The sequence below is a fragment of the Narcine bancroftii genome, chromosome 5, assembly GCF_036971445.1.
Source record: "Narcine bancroftii isolate sNarBan1 chromosome 5, sNarBan1.hap1, whole genome shotgun sequence".
Lineage (NCBI taxonomy): Eukaryota > Metazoa > Chordata > Chondrichthyes > Torpediniformes > Narcinidae > Narcine > Narcine bancroftii.
The window spans coordinates 1,944,446-1,959,573 of NC_091473.1; the positions used below are offsets into that span (position 1 = coordinate 1,944,446).

At 47.7% G+C, this 15,128-nt stretch overlaps 1 protein-coding gene across 1 annotated transcript in view; it reads right to left on the bottom strand.

Annotated features, from left to right (window-relative positions):
- Window positions 1–15,128, bottom strand: part of LOC138763029 (guanine nucleotide-binding protein G(t) subunit alpha-1) — a 78,980-nt gene that overhangs the window by 29,504 nt on the left and 34,348 nt on the right. The window contains exon 2 of the mRNA XM_069936549.1: window positions 1,152–1,194. Within this exon, the coding sequence (XP_069792650.1) occupies window positions 1,152–1,194 (43 nt within the window). The remainder of the gene's footprint in view (window positions 1–1,151; window positions 1,195–15,128) is intronic.

Here is a 15,128-nt window from a genome sequence, read left to right on the forward strand (position 1 = left end):
TATCAATACCGATTACAACTTATCCAAATCCATATTATACAGATTCCTCTGAGACCAAATTTATCCCTACCCTCCCCCACCCCCCCCAGCTCCCATGATGCATAACATTTAACTAATCAAAAAAGAAAACACACAGGGCCATAAAATCACTCACAACATTTCATGTACCAGGGAGTTATAGGTTCGTTGTGGCATAGTAATATTTACTATTATTTTATTCTTATTTATTTCAATTTTAAAATTTATTTTCCTCTTTTTGCTGGTTGCTTGCATTCCACATACCAGGAGTTTTACTGTATCTGTTTGTGGGTGTATACTCGAGCTTTCTGTGACCATCCGTTTCAACAACCCTTATTCTTCCTGCCACACGGCCTTGTTCATTGTCAGGCTGAGGCCAAATGTAAACATAACAACAGCACATTATATTTAGTCCTCCTGGACAGTCTTACACTTAATGGCACAAACATTGAATTTTCCAGTTTTGGGAATCCCCATCCTCTATCTGAACCCATTGTTTTTCATCTCTCTAAATTTTATTTCCCCCAGCCGTCTCTCCTTCTACTTGTCTGTCCACCTATTACACCCTGTCTCCCTTCATCACTTGCCTCTTGGACCCTTCCCCAGCTTCTTTCCCCCTTTATATACATAACACTAGCCCCTTTCCCCCAGAAATACTTTGTTTGCTCAAGTGTCTGCAATCATTGTGTTTTCCCACACGCTAACCCAGTAGTTCTCAACCTTTTTCTTTCCACTCACATCCCACTTTAAGTAATCCCTATGCCATTGGTGCTCTGTGATTAGTAAAGGATTGCTTAAGGTGGGATGTGGGTGGAAAAAAAGGTTGAAAATCACAGTTTTAATTGTCCTTCATTGACTTGTTATGTGCACGGTTTCATAACTTCAAAGGAAATGGGCCAATGGCAATTTTTCTCAAGCAAAATATTTCAGTAACGATTGGGTCTACAGTAGTGGTTTTCAACCTTCCCTTCCCACTCACATCCCACCTTAAGAAACCCCTGGCACCAATGGCATAGGGATTACTTGAAGTGGTACGCGAGTGGAAAGAATAAGGTTGAGAAGCACTGCTCTAACCTTTGTACATCTCCAACATATTAACCACATTTTGCAGAATAAAATAAATAGCAACTTACTTCATCTGCTTGACAATAGTGCTCTTGCCAGATTCACCTGCACCTGGAAGAAAGGAAATGTTATCAGGAAAGTGAATTCAGTTGTGATACATTCCACTGTATTACATCCAAGGTTCCAAGGCAGTTGGGGAGGGCTTTTGAAAGGTGGGAAAGGACTGGTGGTTTTCTTCCTTGTGGTAACAACCCGACTGGGGACCATCAAGAAGCGAAGAAACAGATTACAGCAGAGACATCTACAGGCAGGGAAATTCGCTCCTAGATTAAGGAATTGATATTCATTGTTGAAGATCAACAAGGGAATGAAGCTGGTGAATAAAGAAAAGTATAGTTTATATGTTGAAGGAAAAGTGTCTCGTGATAGTTGAGAGCAGTGATTCTCAACCTTCCCTTCCCACTCACATCCCACTTTAAATAATCCCTGACTAATCACAGAGCACTCATGGCATAAGGATTGCTTAAGGCGGTAGGTGAGTGGAAAGAAAAAGTTTAAAAACCACTGGTTTAGTGGGATATTGGCCAATTGCAGGCAAATGGGACTTAGCTTGATCCACATGGACTGAATGGGCCAATAGACTTGTATCTCTGCTGTAGAACCCTGATGCAAATACTATAAATAACAGAGAGATTTAAGTTAATCGATCTGAGATCTTGACTGTTTTCCCTCTCCACAGACGCTTCCTGATCTTCTGAATAAAATGCCGCAGATTTGTGCAAGACAGATTAAATCCCCACAGGTTGAAATCACATACAATACATTCATCCCTCCAGGGTCAAATTCAAAGCATAAGCATTTCATTAAGTGGAGGGTTGACTCTGTTGTTTCTTCAAAATGCGGTTCACTTTCCCCGGGAACAAACCCTGAGCCAAAGAGTCAGTTCTGCCTCCAGGATTGTGTGTTTTATCCATGTGCCCACTGAATCAGGCTGGCTGTTCACTTGGACGCAGCACAGAGGGGCTGTAGCACTGTGGGGCAGTGCAGAGGGAGGACAGCATTGTGGGACAGCACAGAGGGAGTGCACCACTGTGGAGTAGCACAGAGGGAGGGCAGTGCTGTGGAGCGGCACAGAGGGAGGGCAGTGCTGTGGAAAAGTGCAGAGGGAGGGCAGCGCTGTGGGGAAGCACAGTGGGAGGGCAGTGCTGTGGAGCAGCACAGAGGGAGGACAGCGCTGTGGGGAAGCGCGGGGGGCAGCTCTGTGGAGCAGCGCAGTGGGGGGCAGTGCCGTGGAGTAGCGTAGAGGGAGGGCAGCACTGTGGAGCAGTGCAGAGGGAGGGCAGTGCTGTGGGGCAGCGCAGGGGGGCAGCTCTGTGGAGCAACACGGGGCGGGGCGGCAGCGCTGTGGGGCAGCGCAGAGGGAGGGCAGCGCCGTGGGGAAACACGGGGGGGCAGTGCCGTGGAGCAGCATGGGGGGGCAGCACTGTGGAGCAGCGCTGTGGAGCAGTGCAGAGGGTGGGCAGCATTGGAGCAATGGTGTACTTCTGCAGAAAACTGGAGATGATGGGCTGCATGCCTGTAGAAGAGGGGAAAGGGGCCATGGGTACCCTTAGTGAGAACTACAGACATTCCCATACCTCTAAGACCTTCTCTAGTTTGAGGGTGAAAATATTGCAGGTGAGTTTCAGACAAGACAGACAAGATTGGTGAAAGAGCTTTATCTGATTGGGTAACGGGGTATATATCTGGAAGGAAAATGCTTGAATTGCATTACACTTTTTGAAACATTCATTCCCCCTATAAATACCCTCTTTTCCAATATACTTCTCTTGGTGCATTCATTGGTCCCTTCTGAAGGCACAATCAGTTGGATTCATGGTGTTACGTCTGGAGTCTAATGTTGATAAGCCCCAGAACCATTCTGGAGGGCGTCCAGAAATTGAGGAAGCTGTGCTAGTCATGCCATCTGGTCCTTTGGATAGAGAGTACTGTTGATTTGTGGAGTCTGGAAATTTCCTCAACGTAACGATTTAGCTAGAGCCTTGCTTACTGTTACATTGCATCTGTTTCTGAAAGAGCTCTGCCTGAAAGCTTTCCAAAGTAATCTGTAGCCAGCACGATATCAAGACATCTCCTCTCCAATTCTCATGCGCCATTTGGTGCTGCTTTAATGCAGAATATGCATTTATTGTGGCTTTATATTTCAGCTCAGTGAGAGTGGTAAATTTATTTTGTAAATGCTACAGCTCATGAAACAGGCCATTCGGCCCTTCTAGTCTGTGCTGACTGTTATTCTGCTAGTCCCAATGACCTGGTCCCATTCCATAACTCTCCAGACCGCTCCCATCCATATATCTATCAATTTATTCTTAAAACTTATCAAGCCTGCATTCACCACATGAGATGGCAGCTCATTCCACACTCCCAACACTCTCTGAGTGAAGAACTTTCCTCTAATGTTCCCCCTAAACTATGATCTCTCGTATTTATTTCCCCAATCTAAGTGGAAAAAGCCTACTCACATTCATTCTGTCTATACCTCTCATAATCTTGTAAACCTCTATCAAATCTCCCTTTATTCTTCTATGCTCTAAGGAATAAAGTCCTAACCTGTTTAATCTTTCCCTGTTACTCAACTTCTGAAGACCCTGTACATCCTAGTAAATCTTCTCTGCACTCTCTCAATCTTATTGATATCTTTCCTGTAGTTAGATGACCAGAACTGCACACAATATTCCAAATTTGGCCTCACCCATGTCTTACACAACTTAACATCCCAACTCCTATATTCAATACTTTGATTTATAAAGGCTAAGATGCCAAAAGCTTTCTTTACAACCCTGCCCACCTGCGACGCCACCTTCAGGGAACAATGTATCTGTATTTCCAGATCTCTGCTCCTCCGCACTCCTCAGTGCCCCACCATTTACTGTGTATGTCCTGGCTCGGGTTTACCTTCACATTATCTGGCAAACCAACCTCATGTCTTCTTTTTGCCTTCCTGATTTCCTTCTTGAGTATTTTCTTGCATTTTCTCTACTTTTCAAGTACACTATGTTACGTCATAATAAGACCCCCCATTTTTCCCCAAAAAAAATCACCTCAAAAACCACCCTGGCTCCTATATATGAAGGTGACATTTTGGTGCCACCATTTTGCAAGATTGGAACAGGAGGAAAGCATTCAAACTACTCACCCGTGCTTTCCAGAGACGCTGCCGCTCACTTACCCCAGTAAGCAGGCTTGCTCGCTCTCTCTTTCCTGCCTGCTTGCTTGTATCAGCCTGCCAGCTCTCTCTCTTCTCCTCCCGTCACTTGCTCCGTCCCTCCTTCCCGTCATTCGCTCTCTTCCACAGTGCTGCACCTTGATGAGCATGGCTCCTTGAACAGATTGAATGAGGCTCCAAGGGAGGTGGCAGTGAATGAGTAGCTTAGAACGCTCATTCACTGCCACCTGCCCCTGCGCCTCATTCAATTTGCTCTAGGATCCCATTGCTCGCTCCCTTGCACAGTGCCTTGAGGGGAGTGATGGGCCTTGATGATTAGGCTCATTGAACAAAGCCAAACATTGAGGCCCAGTGCTTCCCTCAAAGCACTGAGGGAGAGAGCAAATGACAGGATCCCTGAGCAAATTAAATGAGGTAAATGCACTAAAACAAATTTTTCTTGAAATCTCACACTAAATGTGAGGTGAAGGGAGTCCCATGTGCCATCATTAGCTCCTTGTTGCCTGTACTTGCTATACACCTTCCTCTTTTTCTTAACCAGATCACCAATATCCCTTGAAAACCAGGGTTCCTTATACCTGGTAATTTTCCTTTGAATCCTGACAGGAACATTCAAACTCTGCACTCTCAAAATTTCCCCTTTAAAGCCTCTCCACTTACTTAACTCACCCTTGCCAGAAAACAACATATCCCAATCCACTCTTCCTAGATCCTTTCTCATTTCCACAAAATTTGCCTTCCTCCAATTTAGAATCCCAACATGAGGACCAGATTTATCCTTTTCCAAATTAACTTGAAGCTAATGACATTATGGTCACTGGACCCAAACTGTTTATCTACACATACATCTAATAGGAGATCAAGGACTGCATCATCTCTCGTTGGTACCTCTATATATTGATTTAGAAAACTTTCCTGAACACATTTCACAAACTCCAAGCCATCCAGCTCTTTCAGAGTATGGGAGTCCCAGTCAATATTTGGAAATTTAAAATCTCCAACCGTCTCAACTTACTACTTCTTACATTGGTCTGCTATCTCTCTACAGGTTTACACCTCAAATTCTCTCTGACTATTGGGTGGGCTATAATACAATCCTATCAGTGTGGTCACACCTTTCCCGTTCCTCAACTCCACCCACATGGCGTCTGCAGAAAAACCCTCCTGGCTGTCCTGGTTTTGCACAGATGAGATATTTTCCCTGACTAGCAATGTCACTCCTCCCCCTTTCATCCCTCCCCCTCTATCATGTCTGAAGCAACTGAACCCTGGAACATAGACCTGCCTCTGCCCCTCCTGCAACCAAGTCTCACTAATAGCAATAATGTGTAACCCCATGTGTCAATTCATGCCTTAAGATTGTGAGCCTTTCAGACAATACTCTTTGCATTAAAATAAATACACCTGAGAACATATTTTTATCACGTACAAACCTTTGATTTCTGTCGATACATGCTGTCCTCGCATGTATTTAGATAGACAAAAAGAAAAAAAAAGATTTTAAGAGATTATGAGAGATGAAGTAATTGGAGGCAGGCTTGTGCCACTAAGGTTAGGTGAGGCAAGAACCAGAAGACCCGTTTAACAACACGATCCAGTGGAACCACAGGACCATAGAACTTCAACCCATCTAGCCTGTGCCATCCTATCATTTTGCTCTGTCCCAATGACCTCCACCTGGACCATGACCCTCCACACTCCTCTCATCCATGTACTGATCCAAATTTTTCTCAGATGTCAAAACTGAGCCTACCTTCACCACCCTCTGGGATCTCATTTCACACTCTCACCACCTTCTGAATGAAGGCATTTCCCCCTCATGCTTCTTTTAAGTATTTCACTTTTCCCCCTTAACCCAGTGGTTTGCAGGTTCGCCTCCATCCACCCTTCTGACCACAGTCGTGAAGAGATATGCAAATAAGTATCCTTGTCTAAGGCGAAAAGAATTACATGAATTTGAGGTAGTAATTGCCTTGTTCAATTATTTTTCATTTCTCTGCAATTTATTTCTCCTGTATTTCATTAAAAAAAACTCTCTTTCTGACCCGGATGCCTGATATATTCTCATGATGTCAGCAAAACATTTTATTAATAACCTTGGGGTCACCAGGGACTCTACTAATCCTTAAAGAGGAGCTGCTGCACTCGATTGAATTGCTTCAGTTTTACCTTAACGTGCAATTTATATTTCCAATTCTCTTCGCATCCTTCATTGCCTTTTTATATTACTGATTGCTTTATCTCTTATTCCTGCACAATGAAGGAATAATTTAATTTTTATAGTGTTTGCTACGGTTCTTCATTATTGGCTACTTCCTGCGGAGAGGCACTTTTGTGATGTTCTCTCAGCCACTGCATTAGATTTCTGTTATTGCTAAGGGCGAGCCTGCGCTCTGCAGGGACAGTCTGAATTCACGCACTTTCTCTTGCCATTTGCACCTGCTCTGGGCTGCATCAAGTGGAGGGGAGTTTGCGTGGTTGAAGAAGTGAGGGTGAATGGAAGGGTGGACTGAGGCAGCAGTATCAACAGATGTATAGTAAGCTAGCTGGATCAATTAGTGGTGGGTGTGTGCATGTGTGTCCTCTCTTACCCTCCTCCCCCTCTCTATCCCCCTCACTTTCTCTCTCTCTCTCTCTCTCTCTCTCTCTCTCTCTCTCTCTCTCTCTCTCTGTCACTATAGCCGCTTTCAGGTGGCCAGAATACCCAACTGTAAAGCCACCTATTCTACCCTTCTGCAGCTGTTGGGTGGCCATCTGAAAGTGGAGAACCCGGCCAGGAGGAGCACTTACCTGACCCTCCTCCTGTAGGTCTATTCTCCGGCTTGGAGAATCCCGCGTTGCACTTGAAAGCAGCAGTGGGACTACGGCCATGGGTCTACAGGAGCCGGCGTTTGCTCAGACACAGCTCTCCTTCAGCCAGCATATTCAGGTGACAGAAATGGCATCTTCTCCGCGGCAACCTGAACGTCCCAGCTGCCCTCCCCTAGCCGCGTCTGCCAGTGCATTATCTGCGTTCAGGCACCTGAAAGCAGTTATTTATTTCTCTTCTGCCCTCCTACCCATATTCACCCATGTCCTCTTGCCTGTGGGCCTGAGCTCCTTGCATCACCTTTGGCGCCTCACTGGTTTTTGCTCATAACCTGATGAAAAGCTCGGGCCCAAAACGTTGGTTTACATATCCTTGCTGCATAAAGAATGCTGCATCACCTCTTGTGTATCGAACTACAATGACAGTGTCTGGAGACTTTCTTGTTTAACTCAACAACAGCCTAGCACTCATTTCATGGCATCATACCAGTAGGTAGGCTCCCTCACGCTGAGACTCAGAGCTTCACATCAGACCGCTGTCCTGGTGCATCGCTGAGGGTGTGGAGCTATATACAAGGATATGGCTCTGCCACAGAGAGACGCATCACAAAAAAAAAACCAGGACGTGCAGCCAGCTCTGTCCTTGCTGACCATCAACTAGTCCAGCCTGGATCGATTTGACATGTGTTTGGGATGTGCAAGGAAGCCAGGTGGGTGGTGGTTGGGGGGGGGGGGGGATCCCATGGGGCCACAGGGAGATTGTGCAAACTCCATGTAGACAGCACACGAGGTCAAGATTGAACCCTGGTCTCTGTGAGGCAGCACCTTGACTTGCTGTGACACTGTGTCACCCTTAATGAGGCAAGAATTCAAGGCCCATCATGGTAAATCCAGGGCATTTGGCCGGTCTGCCAGGATCTTAACAAAAGGGATATGCTCCATTGTGCTGCCTTTCATCGACTTGGGCCTTTACAACCAAAAAAAATGAACTTCCTTGATTTGTCCACTGCTGTAACATGAAACAGCACAGCATCCAAATGTTGCATGGCAAGATCCCATAAAACATTCATTCTTCTTCTCAGTCAGTCCCTGATAATTGAGGATGACTTGCTTCTTGAATGGTTCTGTGCTTTCTAAGGGACCTGATGGAGGCACTGTGTGGATGGCAGACCCTTCCACAGTTGGGGCAGAAGGTGGAGGATGAGACAGACAGGAGGGTACCTTGTGAGGTTGTATATTCCTTTCTCTGCGTACCCCAGAGGCATGGAGGCAAGCTTTTCGATGCCACGTTGAATGCTCCCCCTTCCATTTGGATTCGTCTTGGGCCAGGGATTCTCAGGAGTCTCTGGATATGGTGCATTTTTCCCGCAAAGACTTTCAACACATTCTTGAATCTTCTCCTCTATCTGCCTGACCATGAATTTCTGTGACAGAATGGAGTGTTTCCTTCACAAGTCTGCAAACACTGCGGCCTGTCCAATCTGGTCAAATTGGTGTAATTAGGGCCTAAGTACAAGGGATGTTGGGCTGCCAGAGGACATTGCTTTACTTATCATTAATGAGATAATGATCAGTTTGTCGAGAGGTCACTATGGGTATAGCTAGGTTATAGCCCTAAGGCTGTAGCAAGAATCCGCAGGAGAAGAAAGACACGCACCAGTAGAGAATATTCGACACTAAGTTTATTCAGTGGCAGCTCTGCCTTTTATAGTCAGCTCGGCTGCGTCACCACTGGGGCGTGGTTTGAAAAAACCAGCTGCCCATTGGTTACCTCAGATGCCCGGGCCCCAATTGGGCCCCCTGTGATCCACCGGTGGTGATTGCCCAGATTCACCACTCTGCTGTTGGCTTATGAAATGGCATTTCAGCCCGCACAATACTTAGCCAGTCGCCGCACTTGACTGCCATTTCCTGTGTTGGCTTGAGGGCCACTACGCAATCTCCCCCACAGAACTGGTAATAGGGGCACTGTTTTTAGGAGGCCGACCCCTGCACCATGGGGTCAGATGAATGTTGGGATGGTCAAAGTCCAAATAGGCCGGTTTCAACTGGTCGAGCGCGGAAGTCCCTTCCCTGCTGCCAATGTCCAAAACACAGGTGGAGCTGTTGTGTCTGAGGACACAATATGGCCCCTTGTTAGGCCACTGTAGAGGTGGTCAGTGGGTCCTGCACCAATCAAACACGCATTTACAGTCAGTAAAGTTTTTTGGGACACAAATGCAGGTTGGCCATGAGGTCTAGGTTTAGCGGGGGCCAGGGTGCCTAGGCACTTGCGTAGTCAGGACAATGTGGTCGCTGGGGGCTCCCCTAAGTCCTCAGGGGCTGTCACGACTTTGCCTGGTATAACTAGGGGTGGGCCATAGACTAACCTGGCAGTGGATGCCTTGAGGACCACCTCGGATGCAGTGCGGATTTCTAACATAACCCAGGGGAGATCATCGGCCCAGTTAGGTCGAGTAACCTGTGCCATTAAGGCTGACTTAAGGTATCTATGGACCACCAACCCATTGGCCTGTGGGTGATATGCCATGGTGTGGTGGAGTTGGGTCCCTAGGGTGTGGGCTAAAGTGGTCCACAGACTGGAAGTGATTTGGCCACCCCTGTCCAATGTAAGGTGTTCGGGGACCTAAAAACGCACTACCAAAATGTTGAGTAAAGTCCATGTGCATGCTTCTGTGGAAGTCTCTGATAGTGACACCACCTCTGGCCATCTGGTCGACCATTGTGAGAAGGTAATGTGCGCCTCTGGATATGGGTAAGGGCCACACAATGTCAATGTGCATGTGGCTGAAGCAGCGACATGCTGGCTCGAATGTCTGTGGTAGAGCTTTGATATGAGTCTGGATTTTGGATGACTGGCATCGAGTACAAGTCTTGGCCCACAGGACGACCTCTTTGCGGAGGCAGTGCCAGACATATCTGTTCACCACCATTTTGACTGTAGTCCTGATGGCGGGTGAGCCAAGTTGCGGATCAAGTCGAAGACCCACCCCTTCTATGCAGTTGGAATGACAGGGTGAGGTTTACCCATTGAGCTGTCGCACAGCAGTGTGCGATTGCCGGGGGTGATCTCGATGTCCGGTACGCCGGAATGTCAGGGTGTGCTTGCTGTGCATCAGCCAGGGCTGCGTAGTCAATGCCAGGGGTAGGGTCGAGCATCGCCAAGATAGCCAGAAGGGATAGAGTGTTGGCCACCACGTTGGATTTCCAGGTTATGTGTTCAAAGTCCATGGTAAATTCAGAAATGTAGAACAGGTGCAGCTGTTGACTGGCTGACCACGGATCTGATACCTTACTGACCTTAGGTGTTTACTGAAGAAGGCCAGTGGTTGCCATTGTCCATTCACCAGTTGCTTAAGTGCACCCTGACCACTGTGCTGGAGATATCTGTTATGAGGGCAGTCGGGGCATCTGTCTGTCGGTGCACAAGGATGGCATGGAAGGCCTCAGTCGCCTCCTGGGTCCATTGTATGTTTTTACTGGGTCCTGTCATGAGGGGAAAGAGTGGGCTCATGATGTGGGCGGCCACAGGAATGAAACAGCGATAAAAGTTGACCATACCTGCAAACTCTTGTCCCTTCAACATCGATGGCATGGGAAAAGTGCGAATAGCATCCACCTTAGCGGGTAATGGTCTGGCTCCATGTTGGTCGATACAATGGCCCAGGAAGTCAATCGTCTCTCAGCCAAACTGGCACTTGGTTGGGTCGATGGTTAGGCCGCAATTGCTCAGCCTGGAGAATGATTGTTTTAAGTGGGTGGCGTGCTCAGTGAGGGTGTGGCTGATTATTAAAATGTTGAGGTAGATGAAGGCAAAATGCAGGTCCCAACCCACAGCATCCATCATTCTCTGGAAAGTCTGAGCTGTATTTTTTTAACTCAAAGGGCATTTGGAGAAATTCAAACAATCCAAAGGGGGTTATGATGGCAGTTTTTGGGATGTCTTGGGGGTGGACCGAGATCTGCTGATAGCCTCTGATGAGGTCCACCTTTGAGAGTATCCGTGCCCCTTGCAGATTAGTGATGAAGTCTTGAATATGGGGGATAGGATATCTGTCCAGTTTGGTGGCCTCGTTGAGGTGGCGATAGTCTCTGCACGGCTTCCAACCACCCACTGCCTTGGGGATCATATGGAAAGAGGAGGCCCAAGGACTATCAGAGCACCGCACAATGCCAAGTTCCTCCATCTTTTTGAACTTGTCCCTGGCTAGGTTGAGTTTCTCGGGGCCGTGCCCTGGCGTGGAGGGGAGGGCCCCCTGTAATGATTTGGTGCCTCGTACCATGTTTGGGTTCTGCCAAATGGAAGTGAGGTGTGGTGATGCAGGGGAATTCTGCTAGGACCCAAGCAAATTCGTTGTCAGCAGAACTCACTAAGTGCTGGTGTGGGCTGATGAGACAAGACTCTTGAACAAGAGTGACTGAAATATATGGGTATGCACCAGCTGGCGCCCCTTGATATCCACCAGGAGTGAGATGGCCCGCAGGAAATCTGCACCCAGTAATGGTTGTTGCACGGTCGCCACCGTAAACTTCCAAGTGAATTCTCTGTCCCCGAAGCATAGGGGAATGGTGCGAGTGCTGAATGTTTGGATGTTGGTGGTCCTGGCCCACTTTGCTGCAGCGGGCCTCCAGGCTGGCTGGGGGAAATGATACTGTATTGTGCCCCAGTGTCCACCAAGAAATGTCAGTCTGACAGGGAATCCTGAATGTGTAGCAGGATATGCAGTTAGCTAGTTGTCGCAATCATTAATGATGGCCAGCCTGGGTGTATTCCTGGAAGGCGCAGGGGGAGTGGCATCGATGGGCCTTGGGGCCCCCACCATCGAAGATAGAAACAGTAGTGCTCACTGATGGGGAATGGTGTTCGGGTGGTCGGTTGGTGGTATTCCGAGCGAAGTGTAGGCGTCCTTCTTCACTGCCCATAGTAAGTCTGCTCAGGCAGCCACCTTCCTGGGCCCATCGAAGTCTTCCTCTGCGATGAGCAGCCGGATTACCTCAAGCAGCCTCTCCAGGAAGATCTGCTGGAACAGCAAGCAGGAAGTGTGGCCATCGCAGAGAGCGATCACGTCACTCATGAGGGCGGAAAGGGCCCTGTCCCCCAAAATGTCGATGTGCAAGTTGGACAGCGCACTCACGCTTGGAGAGCTTGAAAGTGTGGGCTAATGGCTCTTTGATGGCCACCTACATTCTTTGATCTGGGGACTGCTGGAGGAAGTCGATGATGCAGGCTGATCGAGGGTGCTGACCACGTGATAGTAGCGCATGTTGTCAATGGAGATCCATCAAATGGCGAACTGCGCCTCAGATTGCTGGAAACACACCCATGATCCAGAAGCCCGGAAGCTTCAACACTACAGTGTTGATCGCAGGTTGCTCTTCCATCTTCGTGTCCAAAGCACCATTTGGACCAGTCAGGGTCACCACCATAGCTCTCAGTTATAGCTCTAAGGCTATAGCTTGAATCCCCAGGAGAGGAAAGACACATGCACCAGTAGAGTGTATTCGACACTGAGTTTGTTCAGTGGCAGCTCTGCCTTTTGTAGTCAGCTCGGCTGTGTCGCCACCGGGGCATGGCTTAAGCGGACTGGCTGCCAATTAGTTACCTCAGATGTCTGGGCCCTGATTGGGCCCCCTGCGGTGAATGGTCAGTTTCACCACTCTGCTGGCAGCCTATGAAACAGGCATTTCAGCCCACTTGATGTTTTGCTGGTTGCTGCGTTCAATGGTCATTTCCTGTGTCGGCCCGGAGCATGGGCCACTATGTTATCCTTTTTAGAGACATTGAGCATTAAACATCAGCCAGATCCTCTATGTTTCAGAAAGGACACTGCGTCACCACCTACAGTGTGGGTAAAATCAACACTGCAATGGATCTATTCAGATCGTCTTTATTTTAGGTTTACTTGACCCTTAATACCTAGTAGGTGAGGAGGGATCTTTTAAAATGTACTGTGGTGTAGGTTAATGGCGTGTAAATTGGGTGGCTCAGACTCGGAGGGGCGAACTGGTCCGTTACAGTGCCATTTGTCTAAGTTTAAAATTTAAATAAATTCGACAAGCAGATTAACAAGTTATCTCTAACATTCACACAGCAGAGTATTGGATTGAAATGAAAGGGATGATTAATTAGCACCAAGCAAGGGCAGCATGAGACCACTGCTATGGGGTTCAGTCAGGAGCCTGATGGCTCCAGGGAAGAAACAGTATTTAAGCCTGTTCGCGTGTGCTATCACACTTGAGACTTGTCCCTGATGGGAGAAGAGAGGGTGTGTCTTGAGGTGTGAAGGGTCCGTCAGTGGACAGAGTACTGATATTGCTGATCTTTTTAATCCCATTTACCTACACTGAACCGATCCTGTATATTTGTGTAAGCTTATCAATTCAACTCCCACGTCCTGCGGACCTCCTTTCAACCTTCCTCTCTCCCCATCCGTGATTGGCCTTAATCTTCATCCAAATTAGGTCAGGGAAAATCCTAAGTGGGGTTCAATCTGTTAATCTGATTTTCCATCATTACCTTGAGCAGGCTGTTGCTATTATAGGGAAAGAAAGCAGACTAAATTACAGATGAAGGTGCACAGTTCCATTTCATTTACAAGAGTCAATTCTACTTAAGTTTTTACGTGATTAGCCAATAAAAAAGTGAAAGCAGGTTGCTCACTGAGGTAGTAATTTGTCGCTGACGCTTTTTGTTGTAGCAAAATGACCCTGGGAACCCTTTCGGATCATTGACCCCAAAATCTGATGATGTTACAAAATTTGCTTCGGTCAAGGGGCACTGAAAATGTCAGCTGCAGCAGTTTTTAACTTGAGGGGATTCAGATTTCTTTCACCAGCATTCGGACTAAGCGATGAGTGGAGCATTAGTTGCAATTAGCGCGGTTATACTCCGTGTTTTTGTTTTATTTTTCACCACCTGTGGTATTTAAGTATGGGCCGACTCGTCTGGATAACACGCAAAACAAAATGTTTCCATGCACATGTGATAGTAATAAATAATTCACACAGAGAGCAAGAAGGTGAAATGGAAGGAAATGAGAAAGAGACATTCAAAGTAAAGACAGAGAGAGTTGAAAGAGTGTGAGAGACAGACAGACAGAAAGAGAACAGATACAGGGAGAGAGAGAGAAAAACAGAGACATTGATAGAGACAGACAATGACAGAAACAGAGCGAGAGAGAAGGAGAGAGACAAACAGGGGGAAAGAGATGGAGTCAGAGGGAGAAAAACAGACAGAGAGAGCGAGACAGAAACAGGGAGTAAGAGAGGGATAGAGACAGAGAGAAATAGTGAGAGAGAGACAGAGAGAGAGAGTGTCAAAGGCAGAGACCGAGAGAGAGAGAGATGGACAGGGAGAGAGAAAAACAGAGATAGAGACAGAGGAAGAGAGAGACAGAAAAAGAGAAAGAAAGAGAGACAGAGAAACAGAGAGAGAGAGAGAGAGAGAGAGAGAGAGAGAGAGAGAGAGAGAGAGAGAGAGAGAGAGAGGAAATATACCACTCATGTAGAGTTTGATGAAATAGTTATTTTTCATCATATCAGTTACAACACAGTGAAGTAAATTCCAGCCATTAGCCATTTTCAGGTACATTCTCCGCCAAGAATGCGCCTGCAGAAGCAGATGCAGACCTGTGGAATGGTCGTTCAAGTGGCAGCCCTGAAAGTGCTGCTCTGTCCACCTGAAAGGGACAGCTGGAGGAGAGGCACCTCGGAGTGCACTCTGGCTCCTGTCCCTTCGGGATGCTGGGGCAGGGGCAGCCGGCGCAGGATGTCGGGGCTAGGGCGGCACGTTCCCCCACCGGCACCCCTGCTCCGAAGTCCCCCACCAGCCGCCCCTGCCCCAATATCCCGTGCCGGGGGGGGGGGTGCAGGGGCAGCGGGGAAGGGGGTTGTCAGGCAGCAGGGGAGGGGGCTCTCAGGTGCGGGGAGTTGGGTCACCGGCAGATTGTCATCAGCCTGCCCCTTAGCAGCCGCTTTCAGGCGGCTGCATTCAGGTGCCTGGGGGGACCAG